Here is an 18,556-nt window from a genome sequence, read left to right on the forward strand (position 1 = left end):
TCAGCTCAGGTTCTAAACCCAGCTCTGCTTGGCCACGGTGGGGTCTTGGGTGCAGCAGCTGTGAGCATTCCACTACTTGGACATTAAGGGAGTTATGCTAGAACATTCTACTATTCAGCGATTTTTAATAGACTTTTGTAAACGTTTAGATAGAAGTACTATTTATTTCTTTAATTTGAAGTTCAGGATACAGAATCTCATTTTTGCCATTCAGGGTGTGAAGTCAATTAGACCTAAACCTTTCTCTTTTTTTAAAAATATAAATTTATTTATTTATTTATTTTGGCTGCATTGGGTTTTCGTTGCTGCACGTGGGCTTTCTGTAGTCGCGGCGAGCAGGGCCTACTCTTTGTTGTGGTGCACGGGCTTCTCACAACAGTGGCTTCTCTTGTTGTGGAGCACGGGATCTAGGCGTGCAGGCTTCAGTAGTTGTGGCTCGCGGGCTTCAGTAGTTGTGGCTCGCAGGCTGTAGAGCGCAGGCTCAGTAGTTGTGGCGCACAGGCTTAGTTGCTCCATGGCATGTGGGATCTTCTCAGACCAGGGCTCGAACTCGTGTCCCCTGAAGTGGCAGGCAGATTCTTAACCACTGCACCACCGGGGAAGTCCTAAACCTTTCTCTTTCAAGCATGAAAGTTCCTCAGGCCCCGGCCCAGTTCCAGTGGCCCAGGTTTTGAAGAGCAAGACCCTCATTTATCTTTCATTATGTCAAGTCTCTGAGCCTGTCTACTCTCAGTCTGCCCACCTCTCTTTTTCCGTTTCCTAAGCTGTATGGAGGGGGTTGGGAGCGAGGTCTCCAGGAGCCCCTCAGCCCGCCTCCTTCGGTCCCTGGGTACAAGGTGAGTGTGCTGGGGCCTTGGGTCATAAACAGGCTGAGGCTCCATGCCCAACCCTGTGCTAGGCCTGGAGTGTTGAATCTTTGCCTTCTAGAACTTCTCCTGCTGGCCCCCCTTCAGGACTGAGGGCCTCAGCAGAACTCCTCTTTCTTGCTCCCAGCCGAACCCGGTGACCATCCCGCTGCCCTCCCTCTTCTGGGGACTCGAGAGTTTACAGCTATTAGGAATTTAGCTGATAATATAGGAATATTACCCTATTCCTCTCTTCCCCATCCCTCCCCGCATCTCGGGGGGCTCTGGGCTGGAGCAGAGCTGTAAGGCAGCCTGGCTTGTGTCCTAAGGAGTCCAGGAGATCCCCAAGTGAGAACACAAAGGGCCTGGGGGCTGAAGGGAGAAGGCCAGGGTGCTCAGGGATTGGACTCCCAGGTTGGTGTCCCATGGCCCTGCAGCCAGGTCAGCAGATCACAGGGGATGAAAACCACGTATATCTCTGGCGACCTTTACCTTTCAGTGCCCAGATGCCCAGTGCTCCAGGCCACCTGGCTTGTCTAAGGCTTCCCACCCCACCCAGTTTGCACTTCCTGCCAACAGTCTACACTCAGGACCCTCCTTGCCTGTTTTCTCCTTTGGGCAGGGTCTGGAGTCTGATAGGTTAATGAGTTGATGGCCTTAGCTAGTAAGTGGTGAAGCCAGCACTCACTCTGCCTTTCTAGAGCCAGGAGGTAGGAGGAGAGAGCTGAGTACACTCTAGTCTCCGCTCCCCTTAGTGAAAAGGCCCAAGAACCTGGCTGGACCTAAGCAGTCAGTGTGGTGTTTTCCAGCCAGGAGACAGAGGGTCTGACTCCACATTTGAGGGGCTGGGGGAAAGTCACCGGAGCTCCCCTCCCTGGCACCTGCCCACAACTTGGGCAGGAGTTTCTAATCGAGGAGAGGGTTCAAGTGCTGTTCTAGAGCCAGTGCTGTCACTGAGGCCGATTTATCACAAACAGTAAAGGGTTAGCATTTATGGAGCATCCATGTCCAGACACTGTGCAAGGGACTTTGCATCACTAACTTTTTTCATTCTCATAATAACGCTGCGAAGTAGATCCTATTTATTATAGCCTGTTTTACTGTTGAGGAAACGGAGGCAACGAAGCTAAGTAACTGGCCCGAGGTCACGTAGCTAATCAGTGGTAGGGCCAGGATTTGACCTCTGGACTGACTCTGGCCCCTCCAGTGGGCCTCCGTGCTCCACTCCCTTCCTCACTCTAAGGGACTGTGCCTAAGAGCTGTGCCCAAAGTTCAGACCAAGCCAGGATCACTGGGTCTGGGTCAAAGGTGTGTCAGAGCTGGCTCTTAGATGGCTTGTGACAGCCAGCTGTGCTCACCTTTCCGGCTTCTCATTCAGGAACATCAGGCTGGTAGCCTGAAAGAGGCCATGGTGGAGTATGTACACCATGAAAATTGGCATATATTACAAATCAGGGCTTTTTTCCTCGCAGCAAACCACTGGTCTGGGTGCACCAGGAAACACTGGGCCCTGGATGAGCTATTGATGCTTTAGGCAGAAGGTACAAAGGAACGTGCTAATCTGAGTCTAAGCCTTTTCCGCAGGGGATCCAGGTTGTCCTGGGCAGGTGCTCCTAGTCCCAGGACCAGGCTGGAGAAGCAGAAAAAGCCCAACTCAGCACCTAGTCCTGGATCTGCTATTTACTAACCAGGCAATTAACTGAATCTCTCCTGGGTGGAATGGGGACAAAAACAGCACGGACTTCACTGGGCCTTTATGAGGATTCAGTGTCACAGACGCATCACGAGCTGGTAAACTAGGCTGTGCGTCAAGAAGCATTTGGTCCTTCTCTAACCTTCCTGTCCTCGGCAGTTCCATCTCCTGAGGATCTGCGCGATCCCTGCTCTCCACCTCCAGCTACTCCTGGTCCTAAGAAGGAGGTCGGTCAGACAGCCCAGAAGATCCCCAGTTTCACAATGCAGTGGACTCCTCTCCTCTCCTTTTAGACAGCTTCTGTCTAAAACATGTCAGCTTTTACCTCCTTTGGACCCTTAACATGACTCCTGATAACAGGTGACCCCTGTCAAGACGGGGGCCTCTAGGACTTCCCTGGCGGTCCAGTGGCTAGGACTCCGTGCTTCCAATGCAGGGGGCACGGGTTCGATCCCTGGTCAGGGAACTAAGATCCCGCAGGCCGCATGGTGCGGCCAAAAACCAACCAAACAAACAAAAAAACTAAACCAAAATAAAACAAAACAAAAAAGATGGGGGCCTCTTTGTAAGCAGAATGGACATTGCTGCTACCATGCTGGGCCACTCAGCTGTCTCAGAAGTGGACAACCGTTACTCTCTCTCTCATTCCTTTCTATACTTGTGTGAGGAGGTTAAAAGAGAAAAAGGTCCAGCTTCCTACTTATTTTAGAATAAGTTTAAATAAATCACAATAACAACCAACATTACTCAAGTAACCTTATCCGTGAGAGGGCCTAAATGTTCCCGGGGGTAATCAGGCTCGCCTGCCTAGCCCAGGGCCTCTGCTGGAATTAGAATGGCCTCAGACTCCAGACACAGCGGAATGGTTCCTGCACTCAAAACATTCTTCTCTTCTTTCTGGGAGCCAGAGGGCAAGTCAGCTTCAATTAAGTACAACAAGAACAACATGGCGTTCAAAATAAGCGCTATTTATTACAAAAGTAAACGGCCTCTGATTATCTGTGGAAAGTTTTTTTTAATATAAAATGTGGTTCAAGAAGCCGGCTGGAGGTTGAGCTAACAAACGTCTCCTTCCTCCGCCAGCAAGTCTGTGGGGCGTGTCACATTCTGCCTGCTCCTGGGGGCTGGAGCCCATATTCAGAGCACCACCACGACAGCCCCTCTCTCAGCATCTTCCAACAACAGAACCTGAGTACCTGAAGCTACATCAACCCATGCGGCCTTGTCCCCAGAGAAGTGTCTGCCAGTCTGGGCAAGGAAGAAGAGGAGGGAGTGGGCGGACAGTTCTTCTGCATCTTTGGAAAGCAGTGTAAGAGACAAAGGAAACTTTTGTCCCCAGTGTGGCCAAGTTAGGAGGGAGGGACAGGCAGGAAGCTGGCTGAGCTTTCTCCTTCCCCACCCTCACTCAGAGTGGCTGCCCTCAGAGCACCTCCCTTCCAACAAGTTCCTATTAGGAAGCAAGGCACAAGGGAACATCAGCCACCTTCCGGTTGTCATCGTGGGGCCGTTGTTCTTTGCTAAGAGCCAAGCACAGGTTCCTGAATTCCACCTCCAGGAGAGCCCACCAAGATGGCTGCCCCCACCCAGCTCAGAAGAAACGGAATTGGCCTTGGGGGAGAGAAAGGGAGAAGCGGAGGAGGAGGGGAGAGCGGGAGGTTCTCCATCCCAGTTCCCCTTCCCTTCCGGAAATTCAATTAAGCAAGCAGCCCAGACTCAGCACCCGGCAGCGCTTCCTGCTGGGGGAAGTCAAAAGGGCTGCAGCCCTGGGAAAGGGAGGTCATCAGGCCCCAGATCTAATTAACGAAACTGCCTTGCTTTTGACATTGCTGCATTTCCTCTATTAACTTCAATGATGGTTGGTCTGAACGTCCGAGCGTGGCCAGAAGCTTCCCTCCCCACCACCCAGTACGTAGCGCAGCCTGTCCTTGGGACCAATTTCCAGTCTCCGTGGCAACCGCCGAGCAAAGATGCTCTAAAGAGCTCTGACCCTGTCAGAGCTGGTGGGGGCTACAGAGGAGGGAAGATGGAGTGTGGCAGAGATGCATCATTAAACCTTGAAGCATGACAGTTCTCTGAGACAAAATAATATCTTGTCATGCACTGGGAGGACAGAGGTGGGCTGAAGGAGTGGCCTTGGGTTTGTTCAGTGCTAACCCAAGGGTTTTCTTTATCTCTTTCATATGGGGAGGAAGTAAAAGGAACAGCTCTGAGCTTCCTGCTTGGGCTTCAGAGTGGTAGAGAGAAGCTCCAAGGCATTTCTAGGTGCTCTGGGTCTTTGGGGAAAAAGAGATTGGTGAGACAGTGACACAGAGTAAGGGAAATGAAATGAAGTGAAAGGGAGGGGGGCTGTCAGCAGGCGAGGACTAGAGAAGTAAAACTGGGGAAAGCTTAGTGAGTGACAGGAACACCAGCCCAGAAAGGCCAAGGCAGCCCACACCCCAAGGCCCTGCTGGGACCCCAGCCCAGCACCATACACATCCCTGCGCGGCCACACATCCACCTCAGCTGCTAAGAGAGGGGCCCCAAAGGCTCTCCCTGCAACCAGGAGAATGCATCGGGCCCACCCTCATGGTCAGGCTGGACGCAGAGGGTAGGGATGGGCAGCCAGAAATCACCTCGGCTCACAGGGCCTGAGAACACACAGTAGCCAAGGACAGGGTGCCACCCCTCCCACCAAACTCGTGATGTGACGTTCTCAGACAGCGAGGAACCGAGGGCTGAGGAGGGCCAACAGGGCTGGTGAGTCCTCAGCTGCCTCGCTCTGGGGCCCAGTCCTCTGCGCACATCGCAGGCAGAAGTCCAGCCGCCTGCGGCCGCGGAGGAGACTTCCCAGCAGCAGCCACGTGGGGAAGCAGCTGGGAGGCGGGCCCTCCAGCTCAGGGGCCTCAGCTGTATTTGCTTATTTGTGGGAAGGAGGGCAGCACAGCCGTGCCGATACCATCTGCTCTGCCCTTGGTGACATCCCAAGGTGGGGTCAGTGCTTTCAGCCTTCTTGGAGGTCTGAGAATTTTTGATGAATCTTACAAACCAAATCCAGTGTGAAAAAAAAACCCAGAGAATACTACTGTAGCCCTGGACGATTTCTTAGAGTTTATGACACTCAGCTGTCCACAGTCACGGTCTATCTTCCGCAGGTATACGGACACACGCACCCTCACACGCACACTCCCCCACACACTCACACCCACCCTCTTGCACACTCATCCCTCCTCACGCTGCACACTCGAGGAAACGGGCCTGAGAGATGTTGTCGCCTGTTGCTGAGCCAGCCCCAGCGGAGGAACGGCTGTGGTTAGAGCAGAGCCATGGCCCTCTCTAGTGGCTTACACTCCGGGTATGCTCCCAGGGCATGGTCCTGGCAGGTGGCAGAATTCCGCGGGCTCCTCAGGCAGCTTCCTCCACAGCTGGGAGGGTCCAGGGACTGGCTCCACAGCTGGCTGTCCCCAGGAAGTTCCTGGACCCAGGCTGGAGTCCTTGCAGTGGCCTCAAAAGTCCCATGATTCCAGCCACCTTAGTCCTGCCATCGGACTTCGGGGGTCCTGGGCTAGCGGACCAACCATCCCATATGCCAGAGGATGGAAGAGGTAGAAGCTGAGGGAGAGAACCCAGGGGGAGGCAGTGGGCGCCCTGCCGCCTCAGTGGAGGTGAGGTGCCCTGCAGACCCGTGAGATTCAGCTCCTCCTGCCGGGGCTCATCGGACCCTCTCTACCTACAAGACCCACCCCTTTTGGTCACCATGTCTGCGTGAGTTTGCCACCTGGCCATACCAGAGGCTGTGAACTTGGAAGAGGTTGGTTTAATGCCAGTGAGGGAAAGGGCTCTTCCCAAGAGGCCCAGGAGACAGAGAAGTCCAGGGTCTGGTCATGGACTGTTCGGCCCAGACCTTTTGTTAAAATGTGGAAATGCTCCCGGGCCTCAGGCCCCCGATTCCCTGCTCAGGCTTTTATGTTGCCCCACCGCCCCTAAAGGCCAGTGATTCTCAGCGCGGATCTGTGAGGCCTGTGAGGTGGGGAAGAGGGCGGCTTACCAAACAACACCCCCTCCTAGTCATTCTGAGCCCTACCACAGCCCGGGCGCCCCTCCACCACCCGCTCCCTCACCCCACTGAGAGCTGTTCTGGCTGGGAGCCACGGGACTCAAGAGGGGCGCCCTCCCACGTGAGCCTGAGTGGTCCATAAGCTGGGAGCCACTGGCAGGAGGAAAGAATGCAGAGAGGTAGCCCGTGCTTCGCCCATCTGGCTGCACATTCGGGTCACGTGGGGAGCTTTAAAAACTGTGGCTGGACCACAGGACCCAAACTGGGCTCAACTGAATCAGAACCTCTGGAGATGGAGCCGGACACCAGTGTGCTTCAAAAGCATGCCAGGGGGTTCTAAAACGCACCTGGGACCGAGGCCTCAGTGCTGGGGGGCAGCAATGCAAGGTGCAGGGGGCGCTCACCTGTAGGCAATTCCCAGGAGCAGGCTCAGGATCCCCAGTGTGTGTACGTGCCCGGCCAGAGAAAAGGAGGCCAGGCTCCAGGCGCAGAGCCGCAGGAGTATGTCCCACAGAAGGCCTGTGGAAGGAAGAGAAACCTCGCACCGGCCCAGCAGAGGATGCCTTCCGGGGAGGCAGCAGACGGAGCCCCCCAGGTCGGGGAAGCAGAGGGCTCCCTCCAGCGCGGGCACTCCATGGTGGCCTCCTCCCCGGCCCCGCCCTCATTCCCCAGGCCCAGGAGGGCAGCGCTGACCTGTCAGCATGCTGGAGAAGAGCATGGCGGGGAAGTAGTGGTGGAAGTAGAGGATCCGGCCCATCAGGAAGAACGGGAAGTAATGCATCATCCAGCCCAGCAGGAGCTGCCCGCCTCCTTGCAGCAGGACCTGGGACAGCCCTGGGCCCCAAGCAGCACAGCCCGGTCAGCCGACAGGGAGGGGGCAGAGAGCCTGGTCTAGCCCAGCTCTGCCCCTTCCTTGCTGTGTGATTTGCATAAGCCTTCCTTCTCTCCTCTGCCCAAGCTGAACAATCCTACAGCAGCTGGCAGGAGAGGAGCAACTGCTTGTTACCCGGCCCAGGGAGGCCTCGGCACCCACGGCAGGGGCGCCAAACCCCAGCAGCAGGCAGCCTGGCCTCCAGCTCCAGCTCCCATATCTCTGCTGTCACGCAGGTCTTTGCAGCAGCAGACGGGGCGGAGGTGCGGGCAGAGGTAAGGACGGAGGTGGGAGAGGGGGCGGTCGGGGACTATGTCTGTTCAGACGCGGAGCTGCAGAGGCAGAGAGAGCCTGTGTGAATGTCTCAGATGCTGTGGCCCACGGCCTGGGGGCTGCTCTCTACGTGACTAGAGGACAGGGCCATGGGACGAGGAAGGGGCAGAAGAGAAAAGGTGGGAAGCTCTGCATAGAACATAGAGGTCAAAAGTGAAGGCTCTGAACTCAGTCGGTTAGGGTGTGAACCTCAGTTCTATCCCTTACTGGGACAAGTTTCCTAACCTCTTTGTGCCTTGGTTTCCTAATCCATAAAGCAGGAGTAATAAACTCTACTTTATACGGTTGTTGGGAGGATGTAGTGTTTAACACAGCACTGGGCTTTTGGTGACTGAGTTCTAAAAAGCAAAAGAGGAGGGAAGAAGGGGAGGGAAAGGCAAAGGAAGGGTCATCAGCAGGCGGGCCCTCCCCGAGTGCAGGCGCCCTCCTGACTGCTAGGTGGGAGGGCGGGAGAGCCCAGGGACCTGACCTTCAACCTCGGCAGGCAGACGTGCCCCTCTCTGCAGAGCCACAGCAAAGATGCTCCCTGAGAGCAGGTAGAGGGCGATGCTCAGCAGATTCAGCCACCAAACCACCTGCAGGGAAACGAGAACAGGAGGGTGAGAGAAAGCAGCAGCTCTCCACGGGCACAGCTCAGGGCCCAAAGCGCGGTGCGCGGGCACTCACCGGGTTGCCGAGCAGATACACTCGGAAGTCGGTGTCATTGATCCCTGAGAAGCGCAGGCCCTGTGGAGCAGAGGACACGCTGCTGGCCCAGAGCTCAGCTCCTCCCAGCCCCACGAGTTCCAGGAGGAGGAAGACGAGTCACCCTTCATAGACAGGGAGCCCTGACGGGAGGCTCGGAGTGGGCGCCTTCTACGGGAGCTCCCTGGGAAGGCTGATCCATATCGGGGCAGAAGACAGAGCCCGCCTCTGGCCACCCCGAGCCAGGCGAGGCCGCGCCCTGCGCCCCCAGCGCACCCCACGTCCACCAAATCTCAACGCCCTCTTTCTTGCCTCAGGCCCTACCTGATAGTTGATAGGCCAGTGCCAGGGTTTGGACGTGAACTCGTTGTCTTTGGGTTTGAGGCCATTGTTCCCCTGCAGGAAAGTGGCAAAGAAAAGCTAGTCAAAGCAGAGCTCTAGAAGGCTGACAGGAACGTGAGGGATGGGGATCTGAGGTGTGGCCAGGTGTCAAGAGAAACCCTCTCTCCTCTCCCCTCTCCTTCCCTTGCAGGGAAGGATCAGGTGCTCATCCTCAGTCACTGCCCACCTGCTTACAAAAACTGACTTACTTTTCCCAACAAGCAAGCCTCCATGTCCCAGCAAAGACAGTCCATTTAGACCCTCTCTGCTCGAGAGAAAGAGGAATGAGAGACTTGTTTCCCACAGGCACAAAATACATATCCGTCTCCAGGCCAAGGATAAGGTGTCAAGAGGATGAGATGGGGCATATAAAATCAGGGCTGACTCACTTGTTCCCTTGGAAGGCCAATTTCAAACACAAACCCGGAAACACAAACCCAGAAACTCTAAGTTCCTGGACTTTGAAAAAGTTACTTTAGCCTAGTGTATCTCAGCGTTTTTTCCCATTATTGCCTGCCCCCCCTCAACCGTTTTAAGACATCTATTCCCTAAACACTCCCCCACCATGACATTTTAAAGAAATTTTTATTGAGGCATAATTGATATATAACATATTAGTTTCAGATATACAACATAATGATTTAATATTTGTATATATTGCAAAACAATCACCACAATAAGTCCCCTCATGACACTTTAATACCATAGCTATTCTGTATGTCTGTTTACATAATGCAGGAATACCTGTGCTTTATACATTAAAAAGTTAAGGGCTTCCCTGGTGGCACAGTGGTTGAGAGTCCGCCTGCCGATGCAGGGGACACGGGTTCGAGCCCTGGTCTGGGAAGATCCCACATGCCGCGGAGCAACTGGGCCCGTGAGCCACAACTACTGAGCCTGCGCGTCTGGAGCCTGTGCTCCACAACAAGAGAGGCCATGATAGTGAGAGGCCTGCGCACCGCGATGAAGAGGGGCCCCCGCTTGCCGCAACTAGAGAAAGCCCTCGCAGAGAAATGAGGACCCAACACAGCCAAAAATAAATAAAGAATTATTTAAAAAAAAAAAAAAAAAAAAAAAAAAAAAAAAAGTTAAGGGCTTTTTTTCTTCTTCCAACCCTCCAAGAATACATTTTACCCCCAGGGAGCGATATCGCTCTGGTTGAGAATGCACACTTTAGCCTGAAGGACCCATTTAGTCCAACAGCCAAGAATACCCAACAACCTGTCTCTAAATGGCAAAATCAGGCCTTTCCTAGAACAAGAAGGAAAAGGAGCAGGATCCTGGGTCCTACCCAGCAGGATGGCGTCAGCCTCAGCATCAGGACAGACTGAAAGTCACTCCCAAGAAGGGCAGTGAGGTGCTAGGAGTTAGGCTGGGGTTTCTCCACCTCGGCCCTATTGACATTTGGGGCTGGAGAAGTCTGGTGTGGGCTGGCCTGTGCCGTGTAGGGTGTTTAGCATCCCTGGCCTCTACTCACTAGATGCCAGAAGCATTCCTAGCCCTCCATGATGCCAGCCAAAAATGTCTCCAGACATTGTTAAATATCCCCTCAGAGGCAAAAATCGCCCTCTATTGAGAACCACTGGCCTAGCCCGAGAAAGATCCAGGTCTGGTTCAGTGAACCACCACCCAGTGCCTTACTAACCCAACTCCTTGGGTCTTGGGAATCATTTGCAGGCCTCCCTACGGTGGCTGGATTGATCCTCCAGGGTTAAAAGTGCCAGTGGGGTGTCATGCCCAAAGGGGTCAGCTGCACAGCCCCTGAACCACCATGGCCATCTGAAGGGCCTTGGAATGAAGAATGAATCATTCTGGACCCCAGAGCAGCTGCTGAGGGCAATCAGTTCCTTCAACCAGTCCAGTCCAGTCCCAAACCCAGGCACTCCAGCCAGAGCTATACCCAGCCAAGGGCATCCTACACATTAAACTCTTAAGAAATCCAGCTCCTTTAGTAAACCAAGAAACGGAAGGAAGGAAAATCTGTAACCATTACAGGCATGTGTATCTGTACATTGTTCTCTGTGCTTAACGCCTAGTGGGCTTATTCCAGCTAACCTCAGCAGGCTGGGCAGCCTTCTCCACCCAGGCCTTAGGCCCTCTGCTCAGCTGGCAGAAGCCCTGTCCCCTGCAGTTTCTATAGTCCAGACAATTTTGATCTCTCTCCCCATCCTGACTCTACATCAGTTGAATAAGAAAGGTTCCTTATGTCCCTTTTCTTCTTTGACTCTACCTCTTAGATAATGAAAGAAAAAATGAGACTATTTATTTAGACTTAGTCTTAAAATTCTACCCATCCTAACTAATCCTCATTTCATATGATGGAATCACCTACCAGTGTCTCATGAGTTTCAACCAAGGGCACTATGATTTTCAGGAGCTCTGCCACTTCAACAGACGTGAGACTCACTTAGAGACAGAGGAGTGTAGTGGTAACTAGCACTGGCTCTGAAGGCCTGGATCCACCTCTTACATTTAGCTGTGTGGCCCTGGGCAAGTTCCTTAACCTCTGTGCCTCAATTCCCTCATCTGTAAACTGGGAACGATAACCTCTGGAGGACTGTAATAAGTATTAAGTTAATATATGTGCAGTGCTTAGAGTCATGCCTGGCACATAAGAGCTACATAAGTGTTCATCATCATTACCGTCACCATCATCGCCACCACCATTCAATGCCTTTGAAGACCAAGTAAGCCAGTACAGGTGAAGACACTAAGTCCTCCACAAGGGGGCAGTGGGTCTATACCAAGGTTACTGATCCATGATCCAAATTTGTGGATGCCCAAGAGCTCTTAGAGAAGCCACCAAATGGGAAGGGGCCACAGTACCCGGATCATCACCATGTGGGCCTCCAGCATTATCTCAGGAAAACTGGGCTGCAGCACGTCCAGGCTGATGTTCGGCACTAGAAAAAGAAATGACAGGGGCGTAAACCTTTCTCACACACCCCCTCCTCATGGCTGTCTGTCCACGGTATCCACACTGCTGTCGGGGTCTGAGTGTAGCCTTCCCGACAAGCTAACAAGCAGGTGAGAGTGTTGAGGAGACAGAAGGACAGGGACCGAGCCCGTCTCATTCACCAAGGCATCCCCAGGGCCCCACATGGCTCCCAGCATCTAAACAAAGAGCTGTTTAATTACTTAGTTAATTAGCTGGTTGGTTAAATTAGGTGGTAAAAAGAATGAAATGGGAAGCATGAAGAGGAGAAATCAAGCAGAAGCGCGAAGGGGGTAGCTTAAGAGGACAGATGATGAATCCAGACACTCGTTGAGTGGAAGATGACACAGGAGTGGAAATGTCAATTGGAGCCTGGTAGTATAAATATGGGGATCAGATCAAGGGCTGCAGCCATTGCTTTCTGTAAAAGCTTTGGCTGGATGTGGGGAGGGGAGGAGCCTACACAGGGGCAGAAAGGGAAAGAAACGGCCTGCTCTAAGCCTTGAGGGTGGGGAGGTAACCACAGAGGGGATAGAATAGCCCAGGAGGCAAGCAGATGGACCTGCATTATAGGCGGCAAGAGAGTCATATCCAGCGGGAGGCAAGGAAAGTAACCAGAGACAACCAGCTCTGGCCCCGAGTGAGGTCATAGGTCACTTTAGGGAGAGGAGTTTAAAGAGGATGGGAAGTTTGAGTGGATGGGGAGAAAAAAGGAGCTCCCTATCTAGACAATTCATATGAAGAGATTAGGTTTAAAAAAGGAAGAAAATGGCAACAATAAGATAAAGTGGCAGCAGAGTTTGTAAAGGTTTCTTTTCCTAAGATGAGTTACTTAGAAATGTTCCCTTCAGAGCCAGCCCAGGACACGGCCTCACTCACATTTGGGATTGATATGGTCTTCCACATTCCAGATGGAGTTGAGGGTTTCCTTTAGGTATGGAGTGCAGGTGACTTCCAACTGCTCCCAGCCCCTGTGAAAAGTAGTCACAGATGTCTCTCAGAAGACCTGAAACCCACCGGAGAGTAACACTGCCAACTGCTCTTCAATCTACGGCGCCCCTCTCTTTCCAACCCAGTGGCCATGCTTTTTTCAGCCTCACACTTTCATATTCCACAACTATCCCAGGAGGAGTCGAGCACACAACATTCCCATTTTAGAAAGAGACACAGATCCAGAGAGTTATCACAAGCCAGATGTACAAATGCTCAACTATTACAGCACACGAAACACCAAAGAAACTCTGGAGCTCTGGGCTCCACAAAACTCCTGATGCCTTTCCTCCCTCCATTCACCACAAAGAAAAAGCAGACCTGAGGTGAACATCGACCACTGCGAAATGGAAGTTTTGGGTATACTCGTAGTGTGAAAGGAAAAGCATGAGCCACTAATGGGACATCAAAACCCCAGAGACTCACCACTTGGGCAGGACCTTTCCCGAGGAGCCCAGGACACAACCTGTCACCAGATGGATGAGGCGAATTCGACTTCTCAGCACTTTGATTCGGTTTCCAAATTTTCTGTTTACAACCTCAATCCTCCAGAAGTCATTTGAGTCTCCTGTCCCATTCTGCCACATAAATCAAGAAAAAAATACAAAGAAAGTAAGATGACTTTAGAGAAGACGTATCAGAAAAGGGAGATGGTCACCCTTTCAGATGCCATCATGTTACAGTTTGGTCAAAGACCAAACTGGCCTAAATGACTGAGGTGGGAAAGGGAACGAGAGGGCCATAGAAATATACCAAGTGACTGCCATTGTCCCAGCACTCGCGATTACAACCAAGAAAAGTAGTATAATTCCTCGAACCTTAAGTCTAATTCTTCACTTTACAGAACTAGAGTTTAAGTTCTAAATAAATGTTTTTGCCCTTAAACTAAACTCAAGACATCACCGTGTGCCAACAGAAATAAATTTGGGCTATTTGCATCCATTACTGGTGGCCATGGGGACACTCACTCATCGAAGAAAGGTCTGGCCTAGATATCGTACTGTGGAAATTAAGACAGTTGTGTCTAATTCTCCTCAGGAAATGCCCACCAGAAAAAGATGAAGTTCAGAGTCTTGGCTCTAGTATAATGTGGGATGAGCAAATAGAAAGAGGGTTGGGAATTCCACCTTAAGGAACCCAGAATCTTTACTGAAGCACCAAAGCCCTTGGAAGGAAACGTAACAGATAGTCATAAATCTACTTTCCCACTAGTTGTTTCTGTTTTCAAATTACTCCCCAAGTCATAAATACTCATAGAGCTTCCTCTATGAACTGCATCACCCCAGGGCAGTAAAAATTCAAAGCAATGGGGACAATATCCCTCTGTGGAACAGGGAAGTAATCCTTAAAAATAAAGCCAATGAGGGCTTCCCTGGTGGCACAGTGGTTGAGAGTCTGCCTGCCGATGCAGGGGACACGGGTTCGTGCCCCAGTCCGGGAAGATCCCACATGCCGCGGAGCAGCTGGGCCCGTGAGCCATGGCCGTTGAGCCTGCGCGTCTGGAGCCTGTGCTCCGCAATGGGAGAGGCCACAACAGTGAGAGGCCCGCGTACCGCAAAAAAAAATAAAATAAAAAAATAAAGCCAATGAGAATTTGGAATCTGGCAAAGGATAAACTTGTATATTCATCTGGGGTCATATTGTGGCCCTGTGGCTTCTAAGTATAATATGATTTTAAAAGAGACCCTTACAGTATTCATATTTGACATTTATTAAGTGTCAGAACATAAAAATGGCATGGTAATTATGGGAGGCAAGAGATGGAAACAAATAGACTTCATAGGCTGCCTTTCCCACAGCAAAAAGCCTAGCCAGAAAGTTCCTAAATGTTAAGAGTCCCTGTGCAGCCAATCGTTAGGAACATTCCAGAATTCTGGGGAGGATGTGTTCCGCCACATGGCCCTGAGCCAGGCCCCACAGTTTTTGACATCCTGCTGACACTCGAGTGGCTCACTTACTATGCCATAGCCTGTGACCTGATAGTGCTTCCGGGTCAGGGGGGCCTCGTGATAGTGACTGTGCAAGTTCCGAGAAGTCCTAGAAATTAAAAGAGAGAAGTGCCACTATCCTGAAGAAAAGAGATGTGCAATGTTTCTTCTTTCACCAAGGCTACTCAGAGTCATCTGTTTGGATAAGAAAAATTAGAATCCAAACCACTAAATCCAACGTATCGCAAGGGACAGATGGTAAGAGTACTGGACCATATGCCAAGAAAGGGGCTTCACTTCCTGTTCGCCCCACAACTTCAGGTGGGGGGCAGGGGGATGACTGAACACATTGGTGGCTTTGAGGCAAGCTAGCCTGACTTAAGAGGCAGGTTTAGGGAGAAGAAAATTAAAATTTGTAATCTATGTATGCCTGAGATAGGTAAACTTCCTCCCTACCATCTATGCTTTCTACTCCTATCACCAGTTTTACAAAGTAGGGATCTGTGGGGGAAGTGGAGGGTTTAATTTAGATTTTGTTTACTTTGTGCTTTTTGTAATAATCCTTACTTTTATCCATAATAAGTAATCAATGTTCATTATAAAAATATTGGAAATTTGCAAAAATAAAATTTAGTTAATAAATTTTAATTTATTTAAAAAATTTAAATTTTAAGTATCCATAATCTTACTGACTAGGGAAAAAACACTGCTCATAGCTTTTCTATATGTATATTTAAAAATCCCTGATTTAAAAAAAAAAATTCTGTATCTGACAATTCATATGAAATTTTTGCAGGGCTGCTTCTGTTGCCTATTTTTCCTGCTCATTCTTGCACATGGTGCCCTATTTCCTTGTGTGCTTAGTTATTTTTTACTGTGTACTATTCACTGTCACTGGAAAACTATTTATAGGAATGGATAACCATGTATTTCCCAAAAGAGGATTAACATTTGCTTTTAGCCAGGCACCTAGGGAACATTACCACAGTCTTAGGACCATGTTCATTTAAATTCATGGCCTGAAGATTTTGAGACCATCCAGGTGAAATGAATTTGGGTTGCAAATCCATGTGAAGATCAACTGGTAATTACAACTTCTCAGGAACCAGATTTAGTGCCCCTACCAACCTCACCCCCAGCCCTGCTCTCCCAAACACACTCTGGATATAGGTAGATAGGGCGGATTTATCCTAACCCTAAGCCTTTGGGGGTTACAAATTTTGGGGAAGATCACAATAATTTACCACTTCGGGTGAGCCTAGAGCTTTGACTTTAAAACTTCTTCTCTCTAGAGGCAGTCAAAACCCAAAAATCAAAACTCAAGATTGTGGGTTCAAGGCAGAAGTGGCCACAGTGTCCCACTTTTTCTCTGGATTCCCCCTTTCACTGAGATTTTGACCTACTATCTGAGATTTTAACTCCTTACTATCTTGTCAGTTCTTTATGCTTTTAAGATGTTTCTACATTTTCCAGCATTTTTAGTCATTCTCAGTGAGAACACTGGTTAAATGAACTAGTTTGCCATATTCAGAAACAGACTCCTATACCTTTCTCAAGGCAGCCGCTTAAGAAAAAGCTTTGGGCAACTCAATTTTTTTCTTTCTTCCCCCTAGGAAAAGGGCAGTTGAAAGGTACCTTCAAAATCCAAAGCTTCCCAAAGCCAAAATAGGCAAAGTAATCATTCTCCCATTCTAGCACAGCAGCCTTGTTCCATTTACTAGAGCCTCATCCACATTTGACTTCTGTTTATTTCCAGCTTAAAAGAGCTCTGTACCTTTGATGCTCATGCCACTCATTTATCCCAAAGAGCAAATTTACTTACTCTTTGTGTTCTAGTCGAATGACGTCTCCATGTCTTACAAACTCCACAGGGAGTGAAGGGTCTAGGGGATCTGTCAAGAAGAAACAAGCATTGATGTCTGAAACCGTTCACTCATTAAGCTAGCATTAATTAAAGACCTACCGGTAAAGAGTTATAGTACAACGTGGTATGCGCATGAGGTACTGACAGAGTGCTGTGGGACCAAAGTGAACTGTCTCAGAGGATGAGGGAAGGGTATCCCAGAGATAATGACTGAAAAGACTCTCAAAGGAGAGGGAGAACTTGTCAGGTGAGCAAGTGGGGAAAAGCCAGAGAGGTATGAAAGAGCAAAACTCATCTGAATCAGTGGCAAATGAATTCACATGGTTAGGGAGGGTGGGCAGGAAGGAGAGTGGGAATAGGTGAGGGTATGGACAAACGGGGCCAGACTGTGTATGCCATGCTAGGAAATGTGGCCTTTATCTGACAAGCACTGAAGCCCCCACTAGAGGATTTTTAAGCTGAGAAGCTAAATAGTAAGATTTTCCTTTTAGAAGTAAAAATATAGTCTTCCAAATATGAATTCCATGCAAAAGACCATTTGCCCAGCTCTCTTCAAAATCAAATGTTAAACCCTGCATATTTGGCCAGTGATTATCTTGTCTCTGGCTATAGACTTGATAAACGTGAGGCAAAGAAAATGATGAGAGAAAAGAACTACTTCTGTATCGTCAAGAAGTCAAGACCATTGAGGATCTAGAAAAGTGATGACAGTGGAAAAGGAGTTGGCAGTAATCACAGCAACACAGAAGGTCCTTGCAAATTTCTGTCCCAGGCAGTAGACACTAACACTCAAGGTCAGGAAAGACAAATCTGCCAGGACAAATCACTGGCTCTCAAGAGAATTAGAGAACTCAACCGTAGAAATGCCCATTCCTGGGCTGCCTTCTAAGGTCTCTTAAGAAGAATAATCAGGACTTCCCTGGTGGCACAGTGGTTAAGAATCCGCCTGCCAATGCAGGGGACACAGGTTCGATCCCTGGTCCAGGAAGATCCCACATGCCGCAGAGCAACTAAACCTGTGCACCACAACTACTGAGCCTGTGCTCTAGAGCCCATGAGCCACAACCACTGAGCCTGCAAGCCACAACTACGGAGGCTGCGAGCCACAACTACTGAAGCCCACGCTCCCTAGAGCCCGTGCTCCACAACAAAAGAAGCCACTGCAATGAGAAGCCCGTGCACTGCAACCAAGAGTGGCCCCTGCTCACTGCAACCAGAGAAAGCCTGTGCACAGCAACGAAGACCCAACACAGCCAAAAATAAATTAATAAATTAATTTAAAAAAAGAAGAAGAATCAGCAAGATGACAAATCAAATAAGTCAAAGGGGAGGGAAGTTTTACTTAATATGGATCTGTGGGGGAGGGGCACTTATGGCCATCAAGAACACAAAGACCTTTGTCTAGAGTTCCCCCTTCCCAGAATGCCTGTAGTGATCTGCCTTCACATGAATCCTTAGTCACTGGAGTGATATGCAGCCACCTTAACCTGGAAGCCACAGTGGAATAACAGAACAGGGACGTTCAAAGACTTGGTCCGTGCCCACATGACTTTAGAAGGAAAGCTGGTCTTCCCTCAGAACCCCTCATTGCAACAGACCGCTTATGTTTGGCCTGTTGAATCAAAACACAATCTGTAACAGTACTATAAGGGACAGAAATAGATCCTGCCCAATGGTGTCATAATTTATATTACCGAGGAGTAGGATGCAAAGACAGTGGTCATACGGGCCACGTTTCAAGGCTAAAAACCATGGCAATAAAGGGAGGTGGCGAAAGAAGCAGAGAAGGTAAATTTAGATGAGCAGCTGCCCACTTCCCCACAAAGGCCAGGAGCAGCTGACTCGAGACAGGCTGAGCCAGGTGGTGTTTGCTGAGGAGAGAACACCTGTGGCATGAGACAATCAGAAGGTGAGTGGGAGATGCCCTCTGTTCTGTTCTCTTGCTGGCAGCAGCGAAAGGCACAGTCTGCAGGTAGCCAGCTGTCTGACCGAAAAA

General features: G+C 50.3%; 1 protein-coding gene across 5 annotated transcripts in view; it reads right to left on the minus strand.

Annotated features, from left to right (window-relative positions):
* Positions 1-147: 147 nt before the first annotated feature.
* The window catches only part of POMT2 (protein O-mannosyltransferase 2), a 50,701-nt gene continuing 32,292 nt past the window's right edge, over positions 148-18,556 (minus strand). For 3 of the 5 annotated variants that reach the window (XM_032621578.1, XM_032621579.1, XM_032621581.1), the window contains 11 exons: positions 16,519-16,588; positions 14,727-14,805; positions 13,195-13,346; positions 12,658-12,749; positions 11,670-11,746; positions 8,787-8,858; positions 8,445-8,504; positions 8,248-8,353; positions 7,268-7,408; positions 6,979-7,093; positions 3,491-6,129 (listed from right to left, as the gene is read on the minus strand). In XM_032621578.1, the coding sequence (XP_032477469.1) occupies positions 6,024-6,129; positions 6,979-7,093; positions 7,268-7,408; positions 8,248-8,353; positions 8,445-8,504; positions 8,787-8,858; positions 11,670-11,746; positions 12,658-12,749; positions 13,195-13,346; positions 14,727-14,805; positions 16,519-16,588 (1,070 nt within the window). In that variant the 3' untranslated portion in view covers positions 3,491-6,023. Of the gene's footprint in view, positions 560-3,490; positions 6,130-6,978; positions 7,094-7,267; positions 7,409-8,247; positions 8,354-8,444; positions 8,505-8,786; positions 8,859-11,669; positions 11,747-12,657; positions 12,750-13,194; positions 13,347-14,726; positions 14,806-16,518; positions 16,589-18,556 lie in introns of those variants that run through there. The other 2 variants (XM_032621577.1, XM_032621580.1) reach the window with 2 other exon arrangements.

This window comes from Phocoena sinus, chromosome 2 (genome assembly GCF_008692025.1).
Source record: "Phocoena sinus isolate mPhoSin1 chromosome 2, mPhoSin1.pri, whole genome shotgun sequence".
NCBI classification, from domain to species: domain Eukaryota; kingdom Metazoa; phylum Chordata; class Mammalia; order Artiodactyla; family Phocoenidae; genus Phocoena; species Phocoena sinus.